Here is a 25,206-nt window from a genome sequence, read left to right as displayed (position 1 = left end):
GGCAGCCCTCTCGCACAACCACACACGCACGGCTCGCCCGCCCCAGCAGGACAGCACCCAGGGAGGACCGGAGAGCCCGAGGTAGCTGGGGAGGCAAAGTCAGGTTAAAAACAGAGCGAAAATGAAGGCGGAGGAGCCGGCGGCGGGGCCTGCTGGGAAAGGAGGTGCCGGTGAGGCCGTGGGTGCCGGGACGGTGGTGCGTGCCGGCGGAGGTCGCGGACAGCAAGAGAGAGAGAGAGAGCGGGAAAGAGCAAGAGAGAGGAGCAGCAGCATCGTCCACCGCCGGCCTGCCGGGAGGGAAGGGGGAAGAGAGGAGTGGGGCGATGGACGGAAGGAGAGCGGTTAGTCGCTGGGACAGGAGACACGCCGAGGTGCCGGGCTGGAGCCGCCGGGGACGGGCTGGAAGGAAGAAGCTGAGAAACGGGGATGGAGGAGACGTTTTGAGGCAGAAGAGCAGGCGGCCGGCAGTGCCCGGGGCGGGGTAGGCGAGAGCGGAGGGTGCCGGAAGCCGTCCCCTCCACCGGCCGAACCCCCCGTGTTCCGCGGGGCCCAGGGGGACAGGGAGCGGGGGGCAGATGGAGGTGGGGAGGCCATGCGTGCGCCAGGATGGGTCTTTCGCACCAGCGAGCCGGGGAGGGGGGGGAAGCGGGGAGCAGGGTCTTCCTGCGGCACAGCCACCCACCCCTCCCCGTGCCCGGCACCCAGCGTCCCCCGTCCCCTCGCCTGGCACGGGGCAGCCGGCACGGTACGGCACGGCGGCCGGTGCTCCCGGCAGGGACCGGCTGCGCAGCGCGATGCCGGGGAGGGAAGTGCTAAAAGATGGAGCGAAACCAAGCGGAGCAGGGTAAAAATAGCCGGTGGGCGAGAACGGTGCCAGTTCATTAACACGCCGAGCACGCGGGGAGGCAGCGCCCGCCGGCTTCACACCTCCTGCCCGCTCCAGAGGGGATCAACACCCCTCTCCCGGCAGCGTGGGGACCCCCTGCTCCTGCCAGCCCTCCCCAGTGCCCGCGGCTGGGCTCCGGTGCCGGTGCCACATGCGGTGCTGAGCCTCCAGCACCCCGGGAAGGCAGGGAGCAGCCGGAGGCGAGGGTCTGTGCCGCACGGCCGCGCGGCTTGCTTGGAGGAGAAAGGGGGGTAACGCGACGGTGTCCCCCCAGCCTGGGGCACTTGCTCTGCCGCCGGTCGGGCTGGAGCAAGGGCTGAGCACAGGCCACCGCAGGGATGTCCCCGCGTCCCCGGGGTGGGGGGGAGCTGCCCACCCCACAGCGGGCTGCAAACGGCCGCGCCGGGCTGGAGGTCGCGGCAGCGCGGCGCACGAGACATGCGTCGGGATGGGATGCGTCTCAGCTGCCGACGCGGCGGTGTCGGGGGGGACCCCACGAGCCTGGGCCCCCCCCCCCCCCTCGCCCCGCACCCCGTTCTCCTCCTGGCACAGGGGGTCTCCCCTGCCCCGCGCCCGAGCGTGTGCCCCCCCCCAGCATGCAGCCAGGGCGGGGGGGGGGTCCGGCAGCCGGGGATGGCAGGAGAGGGAGGGCAGGGAGGGAGGAGGAAGGGACGGGAGTCCTCTCAGTGCTGCTGCTCCGGAGGCAGAACCGCGGGTGCCGGCAGGAGAGAGCCGCAGATGTCACCGTGCCCGCTGGGCCACCCTGTGCCGCTCCAACCTTCGCGCTCCACGAGGCCAGCCTCCTCCTCCTCCTCCTCCTCCACCCTGGGTGAGGCCCTGGTCTCCTCCTCCTGCGGGGACTGCCCTCGTCCTCGCTCATACCTCTTGTCCCCCTGAGCGTTCGGCTGGTTCGGCTGCGTCCCAGCGGGTTGCAGGTCAGGGATATTGGCAAAGTCATCTTGCTCTGAGAGTCCCAAAACCAGGGATAACACCACCATCCGGCCTTCCCTGCCCAGGCGGCCCCGCAGGCGGCGGGAGAGAGAGAGAAAGAGAGAGGAGAACACAGCATCAGGCAGGGAACCGGCAGGAGTGACGGCACCCTGCGGTCCCCACGACGGCGAGGGGACCCCCCCCGACTCTGCCCGCCGGCCCCTGCGCAGGAGACGATGTCCAGGATGGGCGCAGAGGGCTGTGGGGAGAAAGGCGCCCGGTTTCGGTGAGCCCGGCACACGTGGGTACCGCCGCCATCCCTCTCCTCCGGCGGTCCGAGCAGGGAGGATGCCGAGGTCCTGCCGAGGGGGGGAGGAAGGCGCCCGGAGGGGCTGAGGACGAGGGACAGCGCGAAGGGAGCGAGGTCCCAGCGTCCTTCCCTGGAGGAGGAGATGGCGGTGCCACGGCCAAGGCTCTTTGCCCCCCTCCGGCGCCGTCGGCGCAAGCCTCCCCGGGGCCCGTAACCGCATTTACGCCGTGGCGCCGGGGAGGCAGGCGGGAGGGTAAACAGAATAAAGAGCAAAAGCAAAGTTAATGGCTTTGGAAAGCGGCGGTGGTAAATGGCAGCGGCTCCTCCGCGGGGAAACGGCACGCTGGCTCGGCACATCTCGGCTCTGCAGCTGCTCTCCCCCCCCCCCCAATTAAGGCTGGAACCAGCGCCGATGCTGGGTAAACAGGGAGGAACGTGACCCTCGGGATGGCTAATGAGCCGCATCTCGGCATCAGGAAGCCGGTAAATGGAGCTGGCGAGGAACCTCTCGGCAGGAGAGGGCAGAGCCGGCACGGCGCTGGGCAGGCAGAGCCGAGAGGGGCACTGACCGGCTGGTGCTGAGCGGGGAGGGGGGGGGTTGATGGCCGGTGGGGAGGGGACCCCCAGACAGGGCTGTGGGCAGCGACCCCGAGGTGTCTCTGCCTGCCCCAAGGAAGGTTCAACCCTCTCTGCAGGGCTGCCTGCGCAGGCAGGAACGGGGCGGGCAGCTGAACTCGGATCTCCTGGGACCCTTCCCACCTAACCCCGATGCAGAAGGTGCTGTGCTGACTCACGCAAGGGCAGGATCAGACCTGTGTCGTGTCCATCCCCCCCCAAACACAACCAGCTTGCGGGAGGCGCAGCCGGGACCCGAGCATCCCCTCTCACGGGGTGCCGGGGGGCAAACGGAGGCTGGCGGGGAGCGGGAGGACCCCGGGCAGGATGGAGGTGGCGGGGGGGGGACACGCACACGACGACACACCGGCTCTGCGGGGGAGCGACAACGTCATGTGCCGAGATACGGCGGCAGTGCGGGACTCAGATTAGTCCTCGGCGTTTGAGGTTTGAAAGCCAGCGCTGACACAGGAGATAGGGTTAAGCCAGATTAAAGATCACGCGGCTCCGGCAGCTCCAAGCAAGGCTGCCGCTGCGGCTCCCAGCCCGGGCGGAAGGCAGCCTGACCGGCAGCGATATCGGGGCCGAACAGACGGTCACCCCCGCACGGCAGCTACCGCCGGCACGGCTGCCCACCCCCCCCCCCCACCTCGTTGGGGCAATGTCACTCCCTGGGGACAACGCCGGTGGCCGTCCCATGGGCTGGAACATCCCTGCGCTCCCTGGGGACCGAAGGGGACCTGAGGACCCAGTGATGTGGTGGGTGATCCGCAGCAAAGCCATGGGGCAAAGCAAGTTGGGGGGAGCGCGTGAGACCCTCCCCTGAACCCCCAGGCTGGGCGAGCCACCCCTGTGCCCCGAGACGGGGCTGGAGGGGACCCCGCTCTTCCCATCGGCCGTGGGCAGCATTTCCCCAGGATGGTCCCAGCTGAGCGGCCGCACTGGGGTGAGCGAAGGAGAGGGCAGAGGAGAAAGCGATGGAGAGAGCGATGGAGAGAGCGATGGAGAGGGCGATGGAGAGTGATGATGGAGAGAGCGATGGAGAGCGATGGAGAGAGCAGAGCGCACACTTACAGGAAGGACTTCATGTCCAAGCCGCGGTTGCGGATTTGCCCCACCACGTGGTCCCAGCTGCCGGGATTGGAGCGGCTCCGACCGCCAGCCGTCCGATGCTTGGAGCCGGCGGCGATGCCCTGGCGCGCCTGGCCGCCACGGGAGCCCCGGGGGTTGGCGGCGCCGGCGGAGGAGCCGCTGTGGGCCTGGAGGTGGCCCAGGCTCTGGCTGGTGGTGGGCTGGCTGTGGTTGGCGCGCTGGTGCTGGCTGAGGGGCTGCTGCAGACTTTGCTGGCGCATGAGCGTGCGGGGCCTCTGGCATTTGGGGTCGCCTGCTGAGGTGGGGATATACTCAAGGGTAGTGGCTGTGGACAAGGTGGAGTCCTCGAAACTTAGGGAGAGGAAGGGCAGAGGAGAGGAGAGAAAGGAGAAGAAGGTGAAGGGGCAAAATTGGAGGAAGGAAAAGAAGAGAGTTAGAGAGAAGATGCCCCAGCGCAGGGAGCGCTCCGGCAGGGGCCAGCGGATGCAGCGACCGGTTCCTCTGCCTCTCGGCCGCGGCTCGGCCTCGCCAGCAGCACGGGGCTCTCGCGCCGCCGCCATCTCGCCCGGGCGCCGTCCCGGGCTGCCAAGGGGGCTCAGCCGCGGCACCGCGGTGCCTGGCCGGCTGGGTGCCCTCCCGCTCCTGGGGCTGCCGCGCAGCCGGCACCTTCCCAGCGCACCGGCCGACCTCGTCTGTGAGCTAATTAGGCTGCTGCATGAAGGCGAATCCCGTGGCGCCCGCTCACGTGCTGCCAGCCAGCCCGCCCCGTCCCCGTCCCCGTCCCTCCCAGCCCAGCACCCAGCCGCCGGCACCCTCGCCGCTGAGTCTCAGCATCCCCCGTCTTGGGGGACCATGCCGGCTGGGGGGGTCCCGTAGCGATGGAGGGGCTGAGTCCCCCCCGCGGCCGTGGCACGCCAGCAAGCCGGGCGTCCCCAGGGCCAAGCCAGGCTGGCAGCGGACAGGGACCCCGGGAATCCGGCCGCGCTCCCAGCCCCCCCCCGCTCACGGCGTGGGAGGTGACGGGGACACGGCCCCGGCGGGATGGGGAGCGGGGAGAAGCTTGGCCCTGGGCAGGCAGCCTTCGTCTGGCCGGCGGGGAGGGAAGAGCAGGCAAGAGGCCGGCGGGGGAAGCGGCGGTGCCTGTCGCTGGCCATGCAGCCGGCCCCGCGCCGGGGCGGCAGCACATGCGTGGCACGGCCCATGCAGCCGGGCAGAAGTCCTGGGCACGGCGCTGACGCCCACGGCAGCCTGCAAAGCTCGCGGCCACGAGACCGGGGGGTCCAGCCAGCCTGGTAAAAGCCCTCAGGGGTCCTCGATGCACAAGGTCAGGGCACCCCCCCGGACCACCGGGGAATCGCCTTCAGCAGCAGCCGATGACCTTACCCCGGTCCCTGCGCTGCCTGGGACCGGCCGGGCTGCCGGCTGAAACCGCGTGGTGAAGCTGTGCCGTCGTGCATTGCCAGCAGCAGGGGATAGAGAGGGAGAGGGAAAGGATAAATAGCTTAAAAAAAAAAAAAATAGAGGTGAAGAAAGAGCGAAAGGTGAGAGAAAGAGAGAGAGGAAGGAGGGAAGTTGAGAGGAGCGGAGAGCTGGGACGCATCCAGCCCCATGGCCGGGGCCGAAGGCACACGGGGCACTGCCCGGGCGCTGCACACCCCCCCCGCGCCTGCCGCCGACCTCCTTTCGCTTTCCTATCAAATCCTAAATTAGTTCAATTTACAACCTCTCAGTCACAGGAAACTAAATCTGGCTCCTCTCGGCCCAGCGCCAGCTGGAGGCGCGAGCTCCTGCCAGCACCGTGCCAGGCGGCAGCACGCCCTGCCCGCACACCCTGCCTGTACCTGCCCACGGTACCCCTGGTACCAGGGGAGGGGTACGGCAGCCGGAACCCCGGCATGGCCCTCGTGAACACCCCTGAACCCAAAAGCTCCGCGCAAAAAAAGATGCTGAAAGGCAGGATGCTTCACCGACGGCTTCCTCTGCCCCTGCCGCCTGGACCAGCCCAGCGCGCTGCTGCGGCAGCCGTCCGTCCATCCATCCATCCATCCATCCATCCATCCATCCATCCGTCATCCGGCTGTCCGGCTCCCAGCCCCTCCGGGCTCCAGAGCTACCAGCCAGGCCAGCAGAGCCCGGCCCCGCGCTGGCGCTGCCCCAACCGGCACGGCACGGCCACCGCCGCAGCCCGGCTGTGAGTCAGCGGGAGCGGAGGTGCCGAGCGGCGCGCGGGCGCGTGTCCACGGCTCTCGGCGCGGCAGCTGTGCGACGCCTTTTCTTAGCCAGCCTTCGCACGTCCCGACGGAGGAGCGCGGGTTCCCAGTGGGTTTCGTTTCGCCGCCGAGACTGGGTATGGCTGAAGGCTGCGCAGCTCCCCCCTCTTCCTCGCCTCTCCCTCTCGCCTCCCAGCAGCCGAGCCGGAGCACACCAGCATCGCGCCAAACGGGCGGCCGCGGCTCCAAACTGGGGGGACACACACCAATCTTTGGGGTTCCAGGAGGCATTTGGGATTTGCCCAAGGCGGCAGGACTGATCTTTCTCTTTCGAAAAGGTTTTCTCCCCACCGACAAGGCTGGAAGAAGCGGCGGGGATGAGGCACGCCAGCCCCGGGGAGCACCTTTGCCAATGCCACCGACCTCTCCGAAGGTGCCGGGGCCGCTGCCGGGACCCACCGGCTGTTCAACCAGCAGCACGGCGCTCGGGCTGCCGCGCAATCGGTGGCTGCTGCGTCCCGGCACGGGGAACCAGAGCAGAGACCAGAAATGTAGGACGGAGCCCACAGCCAGAGAAATCACCGCCATCTCCCCAAGCAGAGCTACGGTCACTGCCAGCAGCGGAGGGTCTTGCCGAGACCCCCACCCAGCCTGCCCGGGCCAGGAGCCCCGCAGAGCGTGCCGAAGCTCAGGTTTTCCCCTAAATCTGATCAACCGCTGGCTTTCCCCAACTCCCCCCCGGCATCGGGTGGTGGAGTCACAAGCGAGGTGCCGGCGCCGCGTCTCACGGCCGCGCCGTGGGTCAGGGAAGCGCCGCGGAGGGAAGAGGCCGGCGATGCCGCGTGCCATCCCCGACGGCCGCATCCCGGGGACGGGGACACGGGAGAGCAGCTCCCGCCTTTGGGCAATCGCCACGACGGTGCCCCCCGCCCCGGGGAGCCTCACCGGCAACGCTGAGCCGCTTCCCGCTGGCATCGGGCAAAGGCACCCTCGGCGATGGAAACGTGCCGGGGACAGCACCCAAAGGCGCTCCTCCTGCCCGGCTGGGGCTTGAGCCCTGCAGCCCCCTCCTCCGCTGCCCCCCGAGCCAAAACGCTGCCGAAACACCGCCAGGGACCTGGGCAGCTCCTCGCCTCCCTCGGCACGGTGGGCCGGGGGAATCTCTCGATGCCCCCCCCACCCTCGTCCAAGCGCAGCCCGCAGAGGGGAGCGGGCGCTCGGGCACGCTGGCGGCGGCGGGGGGGGTCCATGCCGGGGTGCCGTGCCGGACCGTGTGTGCTCACTCACTTGGACAGGCTGAGCTTCCCTGCGGCCAAGTGGCTCTGCACCGTGTGCCAGCGGCCTCGCGCCACCTTCCCCGCGCCGGGCTCGCTGTGGGCAGAGACGCTGCTCCTCATGCCGTCCTCGCCGAGCCGCTGCTTCTCCCCGGGGCGGCCGTCGCGCTCCCCCGCCAACCCCGCGGCGGCCGATGCCGTCAGCTTGGCCCCTGATAACAGAGAGCCACTGGGCCGGGCCGGCGGCCGGACCCCCCCAGACAGACACGGAGGGAGCCGGACGGACAGACGGACGGACAGACGGATGGGGGGGAGGGGAGGGAGCCGTTTGATAGGGGTGGGGGGGTTACGAGGGGAGGGGGAGAGAGCCGGAGGGGGACAGACGGACAAGAGACGGACAGACAGACAGAGAGAGAGAGAGAGACATCAGCACTGCAAAAGAAAAGGGGTCCTGGCCGGGGGGGAGAGGGTGCGCAGGGGCCTCGGCAAAACCATCCGAAATAAAGAGGGGAGGAGGGCGAGGGGCGGGGGTCCCGCTCGCCGGCAGCCCAGCCCCGGGGGGGACCCGTCCCCGCGCCGAGGGGGTGCCCCCAACGCGCAACCCCGTCCTGCGCCGCCGCGAGGTGTTGGGGGGGGGGGGACCTGCCGCAGCCCCGGCTGCCCCCGGGGGGAGCGGGAAGGAGGGGTTGCTCGTCTCCATGGGGCTGCCCATGGGGTGGCGTGCGGGGAACCCGGGAGGAGGAGGAGGAGGAGGAGGAGGAAGGCGAGTGGGTGCTGCCCAGATACTCACTACACGGAGCAAACCCGGTAAGGAGAGACTCACTTGAGGGAAAGCCGCGGATCACCGTACGGGGCGTAAGGTGAAATGTTTAGTATAAACTCCTTGGGAGGGTAGGAGCTCCATTTCTGCTGCACTGTGTTGTCATTGTTATTCCAAAAGTCTCTGTCTAGATCGCTACAGCGGCCGGAGACCAGGGGAGAAAGAAAAGGGAAATACAAGAGAGAGAAGCTGAATTCCTGTGAGAGGGAAGGAAAAGCAGCCCTCCACCCCCGGAGTGCCGGGATCCTGCGGAGAGAGACGGGGCGCGCGGCCGCCCACCCCTCGGACACCGACACACACACATACACACGCACGGACAGACGGACGGACGGATGGAGCGGGGCAGAGCTGCGGAGAGACAGGAGCGGGCGGCTCCGCCGGCTGGGAAGGAGAGAAGGATGGTGCGGGGTTAAAGAGGCACCGGCGAGCGCGGTGCCGGCGTTGCGTCCTCGGCACGCGTGTCTGTGCGTTGCTGGCACACGTGTCTGCGCGTCCTCGGCACGCGTGCCCGTGCGTCCTCGCCGCCTCAGCAGCCGGGTCCTGGAAGCGCACCGCTGCTTGGTTAACCGTGACGCTGCTGCGTGTTGGAGACCCCCCCCACACACCCCGGGTCCCCTCCTGCCGAACCAGCCCGCTGCCGGCACGGAGCCCGAACCTCCTGGCTCTGCCGAGCCACCCGCAGCGCCCCGCTGCCCGGCCCGAGCTGTGTGCCAGGGGCTGTGGAGCCGAGCAGCTCCCCGCCGGCGCTGGGGGACTGGAAAAGCCGCCGGTGCCCGGCCCTCGCGCCCCTCATCGATGCTCCGGGTTGAGCCCAGCTGCACGGACCCTGCGGGAGCTGGGGAGGGAGAGCCGTGTGTGCCACGCCGCGGGGAGGGGACGTGCCTCCCCCTGCAGTCCCAGCTGATGTGCCCAGGCGGAGGGGTGCCCGAGGTAGCACCGGACGCCTGCACCCCAAAACCAGCCCGGGCAGGAGGCCGGGCCAGCCCCGGGGGGAGGTTTGCCACAGCCTTATTCCAGGCAGGGGCTGTTTCCCTCCTGGTGGTCCCAAGAGCCCTGCGGGGTGCCAGGGGGTGCGGGGGGGCAGAACTGGAGCTCGGGTGCCCAGGAGAGCCCCCCGGCTGCCGACACCCCCACCTCACTCCCTACCCAGCGCGGTGAGACGGCAGGTTCGCGCCCCGGCTCTGCTCTCCTTTCCCCACCGCGTCCCCGAAGCCCGTGGTCTGCAGAGCCGTGCCAGTCGTGCCAGCAGCGGAGCCAGGGCCGGCTCCGTCGGCAAAGCAGGGCTCGGGCTCTGCGTCCCTGGGGACACCCATGCTGAGGTCCCCACGGCTCTGTCCGGTCATCCCCGCAGCTTGGTGGGCACCCAAGGGTGCTGGAGAGACCCACCAGCCCTCCCGGCCTCCCGGGACCATCCCATCCCGCAGGCAGGAGGAGCGGGCATCGGCGATGTTTCGGCACGACGGTGGGGACCACCCATCGCTTGGTCTCCGCGGCTGCCCTCGCCGCCCCCGGGACAGAGCCAGGCAAAGCAGCCGCTGCCAAACTCGCTCTGCCAAACCGCCCCTCCTCGATGGGAGCAGCGGGACGGCCACCTCTGTCCCCAAGGAGGGACCTCTCTGCTGCCGGGGGAGGGGGTGGCACTGATCCCCCCCGCCCCGACACCCACGACCGGGGGATGGCGTGTGGCAGAGGGCAGGGTGCTGAGCCGGCTGCGGCTGTGCCGGACCCGTGGGCAGAGAGGTTCCCAGCGCCGCAGCCCCCTGCCCCTCTCCCCCCGAGCCTGGCACCTACTTGATGGTTTTCTTTTCACTGCGGCCTCGGCTGGAGTCCGGAGTTCCCACAGTCTCCAGGGAAGTCTTGTAACGCTTACCCTGCGGAGAGGAGAGGAGAGGGGGGTCAGGGGGTGGCAGGGAGACCCCCACCGCACCGCAGAGTGTCGTGGCAGAGGACAGGGATGGGAGCTGCCGGGGCTGCACCTCCATCAGCTGCAGGGTTTCACCTGGATTTTGCCCTTTTCCCTTACAGCCTCCCAGTCGCCGGGCTCCATCCCACCGAGCCCGGCACCAAAACTCCCGACGCTTCATCCCCCAGAGCCGGCAAAGGCTCCGGGGTGACGCTGGCCTGGCCACCCTGGCTCCCGGGCACCGTCCCCAAGGGGCTGGAGGGTCCTGCATCGCCCCAAGGACAGAGCAGCAGCCCGCCGCCTCCGTACCCTTCCGCGGCCTCACCGGGGGAGGAGCGGGTAATTTTAGGATTAATTGAACCTGAATTAATTGAGTTTACCTTCCCCACCAAAAGGGAAGAGCTGCCACACGATAATGAAGCAGGCGCTCGCTCCTAACTGGGACTCGTAATCAGGGCACTTCACTCTGATTTCCGACGGCAGGTTCAGCGCGCTGCTCAGATCCAGGGCGGACAAGAGTGCAATTAATGCCAATTAGTGAACAATTAGGAGCGGAGGCTGCTCCACGCAGGTGCGGGGAGACTGAGGTGGTGGGGAGCAGCTGCCGGAGCAGGCTGGGGTTGCGGAGCAGCCCCCCCACCCCGGCGGCCCTGGACCTGGGAGCACGTGTCCTGCGGGAGCCAGCCCTTGCAGGCAGCCTGCCCGTGGAACAGGGAGTATTTCTCCCTTCTCCTTCTCCCCAGCTTCATCACCTCCGCACGGAGCCGTCTCCTTGGCAGTGCTGCCTCAAAGGACTCCCTGCACCCTCAGCACGGGTGTCCTTGGACAGGCACGGGCTAATCCTGCTGGGAGCTGCTGGGATGCCCGACACCCTTGGGTGCCTGTGGGCTAATCCTGCCGGGAGCTGCTGGGATGCCCGACACCCTTGGGTGCCCGTGGGCTGGATGGAGTCAGCCCTGAGCCCGGTGCTCAGCCATGTCCCCAGCTGGCCACGGCACAGGGCTCGTGGGGACACGGCAGCAGCGGCTGCTGGCCCGTGCTCCCCCGGCACTAGCCAGCCCGGCACTAGCCAGCCCGGCGGCCGCTCCAGCGGGTTTGGCCGTGGTTCCCGCGCAGCCGTTCCAGCCCCGTGCGCTGCGGAGGGCCGGCCGGGACGTGCCTTTTCATCCGCAGCCCGAACGCCTTCCCGGCCAATTTGTACTTGTTTGTTCCTCTGCCAGCTTCGTCCTTCAGCACAACCACCCCTTCTCCTCCCCGGCGCTTAACCCTCGCCACCTCCCTCTCCAGCTTGCCCATCCCTGGGCTTTGGAAGCCCCTTCACGCCCGCCTCCCCTCCCCGCACACCGCGGTGGTTCCCACGGCCCCCACGCTGCCTCGTCCCCGCCGGACCCCCTCTTCCCTTCTGGGGGAGCTCGGGGGGAGCCGCCGGCACGGCCGGGGTGGGCATCTCCCTCCCGGGAAGAGCCGCCGCCATCGCAGCACTTGACCCAGATTTGAATCTGATGGCGAAGGAAACGTGGCTGAGCACATGGCCGGATCCCGGTGTCGCGCTGCTCCGGGATGAGGAGGAGGAGGAGGAGGAGGAAGGACGCAGGGCAGGAGGGAGTGCTGTCCCAAGCCAAAGGCCCTCCCGCTGCAGTGGGGCTCGGGGAGGGAAGCCGGGTGCCCCGGGGGTGCTGGGGTGGGGGGCACAGCGGGTGGCGGGGCCGGCTCATGGCACCCGGCGCTGCCGGGGATGGGCTGGCCGCCTTCCCACGGGGCTCTTCCAGGCAGGAGCGTGCCCAGCAGGACAAGGGCCAGATCGTTACCGCTCATCGCAAATATATATATATATATGTATTTGGAAACTTCCCTTTATGCCGCACAAACGGTTTCGCCCAAACATTTAATTATCGCATCTCCTAAAGAGCAAAATAAAAGCTGCAGCCGGCACCCGCCGCAAACCGCTCTCAGCAACTGGCTCTGCCTGCCGGCAGCCTCGCTGCCCAGCCGCGCACCAGGCGCTGCCCCCCACCCTGCGGGACCCCCACCCCAGCCATCACGCAGGGGCAGACAGAGGCCGGGACCCACGTCCCAGCGCACCCCAGGACCCCGGGACGGGAGGGGTGTCCCGTGCCCACTCCCCACCCCGGGCACCCATCGGTCACGGGGACACTTACCAGTTTGCGCTGGCACCACTGGCAGATCCCGCAGAGGACGATGGTGACGCTAAGGCTGACGGTGATGATGGCTGAGACGAGGAGGACGTCGCGGGAGGGAGCCCCTGCGGAGGGGACAGGGAGGAGAGGGGGGGGTCAGCCCCGTGCCCGGGGGTGTCCCTGGCGTGGGCAGCACCCCAGCACCCTGCCCACAGCACCCGGGGAGAGCTGGGCAAGGACAGGGCGAGCAAAGAGGGGGACGTGGTCCAGCTAACAGGCTCCAACCCCATCACACGAAACACCCCGGCACGGTGGCCCCCCCGCCCCGCCGGCCCCTTCTGCTGGCCCTGGGCTGCCGGCGGGATGCCCTGGCCCCCACAGCCCCCCGGGAGCTCAGGCTGGGGCAGAGCAACGGCTTTAATCTCTGTCGGCACCGCGGGAGCGCCGGCGTGTCCGGCAAAGGTCGCAGCATCACCGCGTGCCTCCTGCGGCTCCCGCCACGCCGTCTCGGTACAGCGGCTGTTGTTTTGTGTTGCTTCCCCTTCCCTTTCCCCTTCCCCTTCCCCTTCCCCCTCCTAATCGCCAACCCTCCCCCTTGCCCATCTCTTCCCCTTCCTCTTTCCTCTTCCCCTTCCCCTTTCTCTTCCCCTTCCCCTTTCTCTTCCCCTTTCCCTCTTCCCCTTTCCTCTTCCCCTTTCCCTCTTCCCCTTTCCTCTTCCCCTTTCTCTCTTCCCCTTTCCTCTTCCCCTTTCTTCTTTCCCTTCCCCTTTCTTCTTTCCCTTCCCCTTTCCTCTTCCCCTTTCCCTCTTCCCCTTCCCCTTTCCTCTTCCCCTTCCCCCTTGCCTTTCTAATGCCTGTCCCTTCACCAGCCCCGTCCTTACAGCTTCCCCACCTCTTCCCCTTCCCCTTCCCCTTCCCCACCCCTTCCAGACAAACCATCCCCAGTTTCCTCGCCGGATCCGTGCCCTTTCATCGCCACCCCGCAGCCCCCCCCACCGTCGGGGTTCCCTCTTTGGGCCAGCCAAACCCCCACAGATTCACCCCAAACGGCAGCGCAGGCGCATGGCAGGGGCCGCTGGGGAGGGGTCGGGCAGCGAGCTCCTCTGTTCCCCCCCCAGCCTGGCCACGGGGACAACCTTGGGGACCCTAAAATTGGGGGTGGACCCCTTTGCTGCTCCAGCATCACCCCCCGTGAGCACCGGGGATGGTCACAGGGCCAGGCGGGCATCTCCCACCCACCCTGCTCCCACCCCACACCCAAGCAGCCCCGTGGGCAGGAAAACCCTTCGCCAGCCCCCGAGGGACCCGCCCTGCCTCCCCCCGCGACCCCCCCACCGGCACGGCGTGTCCCCGGCATCCGGCAGCCCCCGGCACAGCCGCCGAGCTCACGGCCACGCTGCCAGCAAGCGTGATGGTCCTGGCGCGGCGGGAGGATGACTACGGACCCGAGGTGCCTTGGGGGGGTCCAGTGGGACCCCCCAGCCCGGCCCAGCCCTGTCCCCCGGCAGGACCCCCCACCATGGCATCCCTGCGGGGACCCCGCAGCCAGCTCTGCGCCCCAGGAGCGGGACGGGCCGTCGTTCGTGCCACAGCCGGCGGTGGGAAGCGGCGAGGCCGGAGCAACCCGCCTGTAGCTGTACTGCAGTATAAATATTAAACAATAATCGTTAATAATTAATTCGCCCGCAGACCTTGTTATTGTAATGAAATTTGCCAGCGGCTCGGAGGCTGGGATGAGTCAGAGCGGCCTGGGCGGCCGCATCGGGGCTCTGGCATCCCCCCGGCACGCGGTGGGGTCCCCGGTGCCGCTGGCACCCCGTTCCCGCCCCGGCGTGCAGACGGGTGCTGAAGCGGCCGCAGCACCGGCAGCTCCGCGGCCTCCGGCGGAATGAAAAAGAGAAGCAAAGGGGACGGTGGCAATAAAGGGGAGTTTTATAAAAACCCCTTAGGCAGCCGCACGGCCGGCGCTGAGCCCCTGCCAGGGCAGGATGGAGGGGGCAGGAGGGCGGCGAAGTCGTTTCGGGAGGTTTCGGGGGACAGGGCCGGGGGGTCCCGGCTCCAGGGCCACGGGCAGCCCCCCGCCAGCCGCAGAGCCAGCCGGCACACGTGCTCCCTCCATCCCAACCCAGCGAGGGGGGCCCCTCCATCGCTCCTCGGTCACGAGGAGCCTGTGTATAAAACTCGCTTAGCAACTGTTGCCTAGGAGGGAATTTGGGACCAGCCCTTAATTTCAAACATTTATAAACCCCAGCTCGATAAGCTGCCGGGGGGATGTAAAGCAGCCGCGCCAGCGGGGAGGGCTGGGGCACCCCCCCCTTGGGATGCCCAGCTCTCAGCGGTGCGGGACCCCCCCGACCAGTTCAAGTTCGGCACGGGGGCTAACCGGGCAGGCTGGCGGGGCTAGGAATCGGGGTGAGCCCTCCTCTGCCCCCCCAAAACACCGGCTCACCCCCCCACCCCCCACCCCAGTGCTCCCCGCAGCCCTGATGCCTGCTTGGGGACACCGTGCCATGCCAAAAGCGGGGTGCTCTGCCTGGCTGCCGCGCGAGAGACACGTTAACGACCGCGGTGAGAGTGACCCCTGCCGTAACCCCTGCGGGCTTCAAGAGATGCTTCGGTCCTCGCGGGGTCAAGTTCATCCTCGGTGTAATCCGGCGAGAGGGAAATCAAAGGGGAGAAGGCGAGGGGAAGGGATGCGCGCTGCCTGCAGAGGTGCCGGCGTGGCACAAAGGAGGGATTATCCTGCTTAGGAAGAAAAAAAATCCAGCGCGGTGTCCGGACGCTGTCACCGAGGGGTCGGAGAGGGACGTTGGCGCGTGCCGGTTCCCACGCCCGGTACCTGCCCCTGCCCGAATTCCCCGTGCTTGTCCCCAGGGCTGGGGGAGAGATGCTGGCCCCCGGGCTGCTACCTCCCTCTGCGTGATTGAAATGACTCGTTTTCCAGGCAATTAGCACTGGTTAATTAGAGAAGCTGAGCTGAGTGGAGTTCCTGGCTTGTCCCCAGCCTTGGGTCCCTGCCGCAGGGCGCTGCGTGGGGTCCCGGCGCTGGCAGCATCGGCTCCCCGGTTGGGATGCTTGGCAGGGGGGTGCCATGGGGAGGGTGGCCCTGGGCACGGGGACACCGAGAGGCCGGAGGGGATGTGGGGAGCTGCGTGGCCGCGGCGTGCACAGGGACGCAGCCCTGAGAGCGGGTGACAAACGCGACGCTTGTTTATCGCCGCCTCTGCCCCCTCCTTCCCCGCCGCTCGCCATAAATCTCTTTGGGCTGCCGGCGCGGATACAGCCGGGAACGTGCAAGACGGTGGCGGGGGGACCTCAGCCCCACGCTTTGGGGGGGTCAACACCCCTGCCCTGGAGTCCCTGCAGCTGCATGTGTCCCCCCCAAATCACACCCGCCCTTCGCTGGTGCTGCCTCATCCCACGAGCACAGCGAGGGGCTGCTCCGCGTGCCGCAGCCCCCGCGTCCGCCCTTGGAGGACGTAAAGGGCTTGAAGCGCCATGGGGGCACCGGGGTTTGGGTCTCCCCGTCCCCTCGCGCCCGCTGGCGGAGCAGGGGATGGCCGCGGAGGCTGGGGGAAGGAAGGGGGCGGCAGGACGGCAGAGCCCCGCGGCTCTTTCATCAGTATTCAATGCCGCTTGATGGGATAAAATTCCACTTTTACAGCCGGTTATTGATGAGGGGATTACCTGCCTCGTTAGCAAAGCGGCTCTTCAGCGTGGGATTCGCGTGGCACCGTGTGAGCGGCAGCGCCGCTGGAGAGGGTCCCCATGGCAGGGGGGGGGAGAGGGTCCCCACGCCAGACACCCTCCTGCCGGCGTGCACCTCGCCACGGAGGACCCATGCGCTCGGCCAAGCGGGGGGCACCCCCGCCTCCGTGCCCGCAGCCCCCCGGGTGCCTGGGTGAGGGGGGCCGGCGGCAGCGATGGCAGCGTGCCGCCGCTCCTGCAGACGCGGGATTAGCTGCCTCCGGAGCACGAGCTTGCTCCGGCCTTTGTGGCTGTGAAAAAAACACTTCAAAACCCGACCCGAGCACAAGCGAGAGGCGCAGATATCCAAGAGGGATTATTCTGCTTTAAGCAGCGTGTAAGCCCAAGATCCTGTAAGATCGGCCCGGCGGAGGCAAGGCGCTTGCAGCGAGAACTGCTGATGCCAACGGATTCGACGTGAGGCTGAGCGCCGGCACCGGCGATGCACGGGGAGGTGACCCCCCGTGCCGGGGTGGCGGTGGGTGCCGGTGGCGTGGCAGAGCCGGGCGCCCCTGCACAGGCAGCTCAGCCTGCAGACACCCTGCGGTGCCCCAGCCCGCTCTCCGCTCCTCCCTGGCCTCGGTCCTCGTCTCGGTGGCTTTCTGCACTTCGGTGGCCCTGTTCATCTCGGTGGCTTTGGACATCTCAGTGGCTTTGGGCATCTCGGTGGCCCCACGCGTTGCGGTGGCTTCGCGCATCTCGATGGCTGTGCACATCTCGGTGGCTTTGCGTCTCGGTGGTTTTGCACGTCTCGGTTGCTGTGTGCAGCCCGGTGGCCCTGTGCACACTCAGCTCTCCAGGACAGACACCACTCGAGTCCGGCACAGCGGGACCCTCACGCTCAAGGGCAGCTACGCCCCCTTCCCCACCCCAATCGCCCCCCCCCATCTCCCTGTGCCCGTCCCGGCACTCAGACTTGACCGACAGCTCCCTCATCGCCCCCAACTCCCCACCGTGGCCCCGCACCGAAGCCCACGGCCCCGGAGCAGCACTTCCCGCCCCAGCACGCAGCAGCGCTGGGAGGGCAAAGCACCCACGAGGGGCACGCGGGTGAGGTTTCAGCTCCCGGCTGCTCTCCCAAGCGAAAGGCAGGACAGAGAGGCTGCGCATCTCTTCCACGGAGCGGCAAGCGGCCGAGGGCTTTGGACGAGCGGTGGGCTCAAGCTGATGGCATCTGCTGGCACCGGGGCTTTGGCCGACCTCTCCGCAGGTGGCCCAGCGAGGACGGCCCCGGCCAGGCTCTCAGGGCCATATTTTTGGGTGCAGAGCTGAAAATACGCAGCTTGGAGCAGGCACGGCATCTCCCCTGCAGCTGCTCGGTACTGCAGCCCCGTCTCCCCGAGCATCCTCCCACCCGCCCCGGCCCGGCGGCGAGACCCATGGATGCAAAGTACCCCGGGGGGAGAAATCAAAGCTGCGTGGAGCTCCCCCCCACCCCGGTCCCAGCCGCCCGCTGAGCTCTCTGGAAGCGGCGATCAAAGCCTCTCCCCGCAGCCGGCACGCCACAGCTCCACGCAGAGAAACTTCTCCGCGTGCCAAGACGCCTGCCGCCGCCGCCGCCGCCGAGCGGGTGCCCAGCGTGCCAACCCGCGCCGCTCGCCGCCTCGCCAAACCGGCAGCGGAAACGCGTGCGCGCCCGGGGAGGGGGGGGGAGCGGGAGAAGGTGCCAAGCGAGCGGCACTTCCCCACCACCACGTTTTGCCGCGAGCCATCGCCATGAGCCGCGGAGCCGGGGTGGGACGTGACGCCGAGCCCGAACGGGGATGACGGCGCTGGGGAGGGGATGGGGTAATGCTGCAGAGCGGGTGACGGGAGGGGGCCCGATCCTGCCCCGCATGGCATCAGAGCATCCCCTTGCGCCACGGGATGGCTGTGCCGTGGCGGAGGGCCGGCGGGGCGAGGAGCAAAGCGGCCGCCTTGCCACGCCGGGGCTTCCCAGATGCTGTTTGCCTGGCGCCAGGCCGTTAATTCCTCCTCTTCTCATCCTCCCACTCATTTGCTAGATATTTCCCAAACCTCTTATTTTTAGGTTGCAGCTGAAAAGCTGTGAATTTGCAGCTTTCGCTCCTGTGCAGGATCCCGAACGCAATGCGGGTGGGAGCGGGGCAGGACCGTGGCGGGGCTGCCCAGCGGACAGAGCAGCCGGGCGAAACCCGTGCCCTCGGCGCAGGCAGAGGGACAGCAGCCGGGCGTTGGGGGGGGGCTGCCAGGATGCGAAACCTCCGAGGGAGGGATGATGAGGGGGAACCATCCCTGGAAACAACGCGCCGGGCGTTTTGGGGCTGCTTTGAGCCAGGCTCGGTGTGCCACGAGGTCAGAGCTGACAAGCCGGAGGGCCGAGACGACGGGGTCCGGCGGTGCCGCCGTCCCGGGGCTGTCGGGGGCTGCGTGGGCGTGAGCTTCTCGGCGGGGGACGTCGGGAGCCCAGCAGCCGTCCCGCTGCCCCAGCGGGGTCCTGGCCTCAGGGGAGAGGACCAGTGCAGCGCCGCAGCTCAGCACCCCAGGCGTGCCCGGGGCGAGAGGGAAGGGAACGGGCGTCTGTTCTCCATCTGTGCATCTGTCTGTCTATCCGTGCGTCCCCCTCTCCAACACATCCATCAATCTCTCCATCCATCCATCCCTCGTACACATCTGCTTCTCCATCCAGCCATCTGTCCGTCCCCCGGAGCTGTCAATCTGTCCATCTCTGCCTCCCACACGCCGAGCTGCCTGCCCCGGGGGCTTTGCCTCCGGACTCACAGACCCTCACCGGGACGGTGCTCCCTCCTCCGCCGGGGACCCCCGGCTGGTGCCAGGCACCCAGCGCGCAGCACCCTGTGCGGGCACCTCTCCCCCGCTCCCGGTTCGGCTACGGCACCGGGGTTGTGCATCAGCCACACAGCCCTCCCCGAGGCCGGCGGGCACCGCGGCGGTGGGTGCACCAGCGCGGCAGGGTTCACCCTCCTGCCGTGGGCCGTGGCCACCGGGACGGGCTCAGCCCACGATTCCCCAGGGAGAGGCGAGCCAGGGCTCCCAGCACCCTGCGGCTGCTCTCAGCACCTGCCCCCGAATCAGCCCGCTCACGGGGAGAGGATGCTCAGGGCACCCAGCGCCCCGCCGAGCCCCCAGCCGGGCAGTGCTGCCCGCCAGCATCCCCCCTGCCCGCGCTCTCCCAGGACGTCGGCGGCTGCCGGTGCGCCGCAGCCGTGCCTCTGCCCTGCTCCGGTATGCAGCCGGCGCGCAGGCTGCATGCACGACATGTTCACGTGCCGCTCAGCGAAGCCGCAAGGCCCCAGGCGACGAGCACACGCGGCCGCCACCGGCCCCGCGGGGCAGAGCGGGACCCCGCGGCATCCTCGGGCGAGCCCCCCGCACCGCTCGGGGCTGCCACCCGTTCCCCCCCACCCCGGGGCGGCAGCAAGCAGGAACTCACGGTGGAGGGAGAATTTGGCAAGTGAAGGCGCTCCTTCTCCCGGTGCCGGGCTATTTTTGGCCGAGGATTTCCGGAGAGGCGTGTGGTTTCTCTGCCTAGTGGTCCCCACCGCATCTCTCCTCCCGAGGAGCGCCCGGACCCCCTGAGCCCCTGAGGACTTTGTGCCCCCACGTCCGAGTCCCACGGGGTTTCCATCCGTCGCCCTCCCCATTTCAAACCCAGCTCCCGACAGCCTCGCGATGCCCCCCGTTCCCCGGCGGGGCTGGCTTCTGCTCAGCCCCTGCTCCAGCTCATCCCTGCCCCAAAACACGAGCCCCACGGTCCTGGCCGTGCCCGTCCCCCGCAGCCCCCGGGCATCGCCCCCCACCCCAGCAGCAACCCCGACCCCACCTCACTGGGGCGCAGAAACCTCTCGCGGCGGCGGCGGCAGGCACGGAGGAGCAGGCTGGGCTCTCACGCCGGGCGGCACTGCCAGCTCTCACGCCGCCGCGCCGCCACCACCACTTAGCCTCTCGTCCCAGGGCCCTCCATCATTCCCGGGCACTTCGGGTGACAGCGGAAAAGAGGGAGGCAGAAAGCCAGAGGCTCCCGGGGAACAGGAGCGAGCAAGCTCCGCACGCCGTACCCAGCCCCCCCCCCGTGCTTCCCCAGCTCCCTGACCCCCCCGCAGCCACTGTCACCCGGCACCCACATTGACGCCGAGCTCTGTGGCCAGGAGGGCCACCGTGGGGACGGGAACCCCAAAGAGGACTCGGTGCCGGGGGAATGCTCGGCATCGGCCACAGTCCCCAAAGCGGGGGGCTGGCGGTGCTGGGGAAGGAAGAGGAGGGCCGGCGGAGAGCACAGGGGAAGATGGAGAAAAGCAGCTCGGAGAGGAGGAGAGAGGAGGCAGAGGAGGGGAATAAAGGGCTGAGGAAGGCCCCAGATGGAGGACTGGGGACACAGAGGTGTGGGCAGGTGCCTGGGGGACGTGGAACTGGTGAAAATGCTCCTGCGGACCCTGGTCCCTGGGCTGCATCCTCCAGCGACACACGCTGAGACCCTGGGGGAGTGGGGACGGCCACCCACGGGGGAGCGGCGACAGTCACCCATTGCCCCCCCCGCAGCCACCAGCGTCCCACAGACCCAGCTGGAGCGGAATCGCCGTGGCACCTTGTTTCAGGGGTGCCCGGAGCACCCCCAAAGTGCATCCTCGGGGCTGTCCCCACAGCGTCCCCCACTCGGGAGGGCAGGGAGAAGGGCTGCTGCGCTGTGCTGTCCCTCCGCTGCCGCCGCCCCGGCTCCATCTCCGTCAGCGCGATCGGTCGCTTCCCTTTCAAACCTCATTAACTCCCCCCAAGGTGACCCTCTCCCTCCTGCAGCAGGAGCTGCCCGGGGAACGACAGGCAGGGATGGGGTGCTCGCAGGGCACCCCGAGCTCGCCGGTAGGTACAGAGCACCCCCGCACCGCGGCCGGGCTGGCATCCACAGGGATGCAGGACCCATCGCTTGGCACGGCCCGACCCGCCGTCCCCCGAGCCCACCCTGGACCCATGCACGCATCCCAGTCCCCCAGTCGCAGCCCGGGGAGCCCGGTCCCCCACTCGGCCCCCGCTCGACGCTTTTGCTGCCACTCTGCCTTTGCACACAGTCCCTGTGCGTCGGCCCTGCCGGCGGCTCTTCGAAAACCCTTCCCCTGCTGAATCCATCTATAATAGATATTGTAGCTGAGCCCCCAGGGGCCGGGGGGTGGCAGCGATATTATCTGCATCTGTCTTCATTCCCCGCTCCCCCGCCCTTCCCCGGCAGGCTGAAAAGCCGCGAGATCAGGCGATGGAAAGCCGCCTCCAGCTCCTCTCCTGCTCCTTGGCGTGGAGGGGGGGGGATCAGGCAGACCTCCCAGCCGGACCCCCTGCCTGGCTGCAGCCCCCAGCCCTGTCTTTGCTGTCCCCCAGGCACGCGTGGGGCTGTGGGACATGCGTGTCACGCATCTGAGCGTGGGTCGTCCCCCCCCCGGGGCACGGGGAGGCTGAACGGCTTGGAGGTGGTAGGGAGAAAGCAAGAATAAGCAGGACCCCTCGGAGGGAGAGGGTGAGAGAGACCCCGGGTTGGGGTGGGGGGGCTCAGCACCTGCACGGACACCCCAGTGCCACGAGGGACGGGATGGAGCTGCCATGGGGGGGGGCGTGAGCGCTGGGGGACGAAGGGACAGGGTGAGGCTGCGGGGGATGCTCCAAGGTGCAAGCAGGAGCATCCCCCCCCGCTTGAGCCCGCTCCCGGCACAGCAGAGGGGCTGGGGGGCTGGCAGGGAGATGAACCCCAACCCCGAGCAGGATGGTGGTGCCGGAGGGGGGGCACTGGAGCTGCCAGCTCCGTGCCTGCACCGTGCGGGACGCGTGGCTGCAGCAGGTGCCTGGCTCCCAGCGAGGCCAGCCAGCCCGCGCGCTGCCAGCCGCCTGCCAGCCCGCCGCTCTTTGTCTGCCTTCCCCGGCTGTCGCGTTTCCCCCCCCCATCCTCCCAGCCGCTCCCCGCACACCCCGGCCTCCCGCCCGGCCCCCGCTTTGCTCCTCGGGGTATTTCAAGCTCATTTTGAATCCGGCTCTCGGCTTTTGTCCCAGCCCGGGGGACCTGCTCCCACAGCCCCCGGCTCTCGCCGCGCCAGCGCGCAGACCTCTCCATCGCCCGCCCTGAGACAGCGCTGGGGGAAAACAGGCAGCTGCCTGGTTATTGATTCACCACCTCCATCGGGGCCGCCGCGGCGCGGCTCTGCTCAGCGTGCTCTGGCCGGCCAGGAGGGACGGAGCCCGGGGAGGATGGGGATGTGGGGCAGGGGTGCCCAGGGCCCCCCAGTACCTGCTCGATGCACTGGGAAGATGAAGCAGTTGGGGTGCAATCGCCTCCCCGGAGAAGGGGTAGCTGGTGCCGGCAGCGGGGATGGGGATGGCGGGGAGGGGGGGGGTCTCGCATTGAAGCAGGGAGGAGGGAGCTGCCCGGTGTCCCCGCAGCCGGCGTGGGTGGCCCGGGGGACATCCGTCCCTGTGGCACAGAGGACACCTTTGTCTTCAAACCCAATCTCTGCTTCACTCTCGGCCACGGCTCTCCCGACACGTCACGGGACACGGGTAGCGCAGGCGATGGCCCTGCCAGCAGCGCGGCCCCCCGCGGCCCCCCAGCAAAGCCGCCCAGCCGGAGGGAGCTGCTTCGGGAAGCGCCTCAGCCCAGTCCCAATTTCCAACACCTCTCGCCAGCCAAGGCCAGGCTCCCTCAGGCATCTCCCACCCCAGACCTGGACCTCCCACCCCCAGCATCGCCTCTGAGCTCCACCTTGACCCCCAAAGCACGGCACAGACGGCGGCAAAGTTTCCCAAATTTCCCCATACGGCATCTTCCCCCGCCCTCGCCCATGAAACGCCGTCAGCGCCGGGGGCTGCGGCTGCTGCCCCCCGCACGATGACACAGAGCGGGGGGACGAGGCCGGTGCCGCCTCCGGCTGAAGGAGCTGGGCAGGGGTTCGTGGGGGCACGAGCGTTGCTTCACCCAGGGATGTGGCGTGGCAACCGCCCGGCTCTTGCCGAATCCAGCGGGGGTGGGAGCTGCCAGCACCCTCCCAGGCTCCTTCGGCAGGGGACAGACCCGGCGCCCGCGTGGCACCGCGGCCGAGCGGCGGCACAGGAGGAAAAGCAGGGGCAGGGGGAAACGGTGAATTTAGCAGACGGTGTCCCAGCACCGGCCGAGACCTGCTGGCACGGGTGTACACACCCCCGGCCCCACCACGGCACCCCACGGTCCCAGGCACCACGGCACAGCCACGGCCAGTGACGTGGGAAAACTCCCACGTGATGGGAGACCCAGCAGCCGGGGACCACGGGGCTTGGGGAGGGGGGAGAGGGGGTCTGCCCCCCCAAACCCCAGTAGCTCAGGCTCTGCCTTTTAACCTTGCAGCCTGCCGAGCAGCGCCGGCAGTGGCACAGGCAGCTGTCCGTGGCCCACCGAGCGCCAACGGGGATGTCCGGTGGGACCAAGGGGGCAAACCGGGGGCAGCTGGGAAGTTCGGAGGGGAAATAACGTGGGGTGCAAACCTTGGGCAGCGGGAGGCAAGGGCAGCCCCGCTGCGCTGCTGCCGGCAGAGACAGGTTGGCGTCCCCGCTCTGCCACCGACCCGCCGGGTGACCTTGGGCCAAGCGGTCGGCGGTGCCGTGCCACGCTCCCCTGCTCGCAGGGCATCCCCGTGGGGTGATGGGGACGGGGCGGCACGGGACCGAGCTGCTCCCGGACTGCAGTGGGAGGGAGCGCTCAGCCTCCGGGCAGGCGGAAACTTCACCTCGAAGGTGGCTTGTCTGGAGCTGCCAACTCCCGGGCAGCACTGACGCTGTCACCCGTGGCAGGTGACGGCGTGTCGCGGTCCCCAGCGCTGCCCCAACCTGCCGGCTCCCACAGGCCTGGCTTTGCCGAGCGCCTGCAGCTCGCCCCAGCGATACCGGCAGCACCCGCTCTCCCCGCATCGGTGCTCCCCCGCGTCCCCACCGGCACGTCCCCACGCCACCGCAGGACACGCTGTCCTTCTGCCCGCCGGTGGCCGCTCCCTGGGCCCCGGGACACCGCGAGCGAGGGCTGCCAGGCCCCGGTGAACCGCGTCGCACCGGCAGCATCCCTTTCCCCTCCGCACCGGCTGCCGGCAGCTTGGGCAGACCTCACCGGGCAGCTGCACGCCCAAAAACCTCCCCGGCAGCGTCCCAGATTCCTCGGTACGGGGCCGACCGATGCCTTCAGAGGATGAGCTCAGCAAAACCGCACCGGCCAAAGCCCCTTCCCCAGTCGCCCACCCCGGCAGGCGGAGGCGCAGCGGGACGGTGCTGGGGTCCAGGGTTGGGGGACCCCCAGAAGGATGGAGGGGGGGGAGCGATGAGGAGGGGGGTGATGCGCTGCCCACTGGATGCTTGTCCAGGTGCCGGCACCCAGCGGGGCTGGGGGCTCACCGGGGGGGGGCTGGGGCTTGCCCGGGTCCGGCTGCTGCCCCGGGAGGGGGTTGCTGACCCCGCGGGCTGCGGTGTTCCCGGTCGGGGGTCCGGGGCCGCCCGGGCTCCAGCAGCTCTGCAGGGCGGTGACTTATTTGAAAGCGGCGGCGGTGACTTTCTCCCCAAACTACCGGAACTCCCGACCGGCCACTCCGGCAGAGCCGCAGCCGGGGAGGCGAGGGGGGACCCGGGCAGCGGCGGATGGCGCGGGGAGGGGGCGGCCGGTGCGGACCGGTCCCTCCGGCGGGGCCGGGCAGGATGCAGCGGGCGGCGGCGCCGAGCCCCGGGTGTGCGTGTGCGTGTGTGTGTGTGTGTGTGCGTGTGTGCGTGTGTCCCGCCCCGGCTCCCCGGTGCTCGGCGCTGCGCACGGCGGGCTCACCTGCGCTGGCAGCCTCCGGGTGCAGGTACATGGTGGCGGGCGGCGGGGAGCGGCGGGGCGGCGGCTGCTGCCCGGCTCGGCGGGGCCGCGGCTACATCAGACGGCGGCGGCGGCGGGCGGCGGCGGGGCGGGCGCGGGGGCCGCGGGCGGTGGCGGCGGGGACCCGCATGCGGCGGCGGGGGCCGGCAGCCCCGCGGAGCCCGTGCTGCCCGCCCGCTGCCTGCCTGCCTGCCTGCCTGCCTGCCTGCCGGCGGGGTGCGCGCGTGTGTGTGCGTGTGTGTGCGTGTGTGTGTGTGTGCGCCCCGATCGCGCATCCACTTGCTGCTCGCTGCTGGCGGGAGAGGAAACTGCAGCCGCCGGGGAGGGGGGGAGGGAGGGATGGGGGGGTGAGGGGGGGGAGAGAGGGGGGCGTCGGGGCTGCGCTCACGGGGGGGGGATCGGTCCCGGCACGGCCACACACGGGGACACGCCCGGTCGCCGGTACGACCACGGAGGG

The 25,206-nt window shown here is 69.3% G+C and overlaps 1 protein-coding gene across 5 annotated transcripts in view; it reads right to left on the bottom strand.

Moving 5' to 3' along the window:
• SYT7 (synaptotagmin 7) overlaps positions 1-25,006 on the bottom strand; it is a 30,499-nt gene extending 5,493 nt beyond the window's left edge. Inside the window, exons 1-7 of one of the 5 annotated variants that reach the window (XM_054828155.1) lie at positions 24,711-25,006; positions 12,200-12,303; positions 9,929-10,008; positions 8,141-8,272; positions 7,331-7,546; positions 3,816-4,184; positions 1,769-1,894 (exon numbers count right to left, since the gene is read on the bottom strand). In XM_054828155.1, the coding sequence (XP_054684130.1) occupies positions 1,769-1,894; positions 3,816-4,184; positions 7,331-7,546; positions 8,141-8,272; positions 9,929-10,008; positions 12,200-12,303; positions 24,711-24,741 (1,058 nt within the window). In that variant the 5' untranslated portion in view covers positions 24,742-25,006. The remainder of the gene's footprint in view (positions 1-1,768; positions 1,895-3,815; positions 4,185-7,330; positions 7,547-8,140; positions 8,273-9,928; positions 10,009-12,199; positions 12,304-24,710) is intronic. The other 4 variants (XM_054828156.1, XM_054828157.1, XM_054828158.1 and 1 more) reach the window with 4 other exon arrangements.
• Positions 25,007-25,206: the final 200 nt, after the last annotated feature.

The sequence above is a fragment of the Grus americana genome, chromosome 5 (genome assembly GCF_028858705.1).
Source record: "Grus americana isolate bGruAme1 chromosome 5, bGruAme1.mat, whole genome shotgun sequence".
NCBI lineage: Eukaryota > Metazoa > Chordata > Aves > Gruiformes > Gruidae > Grus > Grus americana.
The sequence above is the reverse complement of the archived record's forward strand: the minus strand, read 5'-3'. Positions and strand labels throughout refer to the sequence as shown.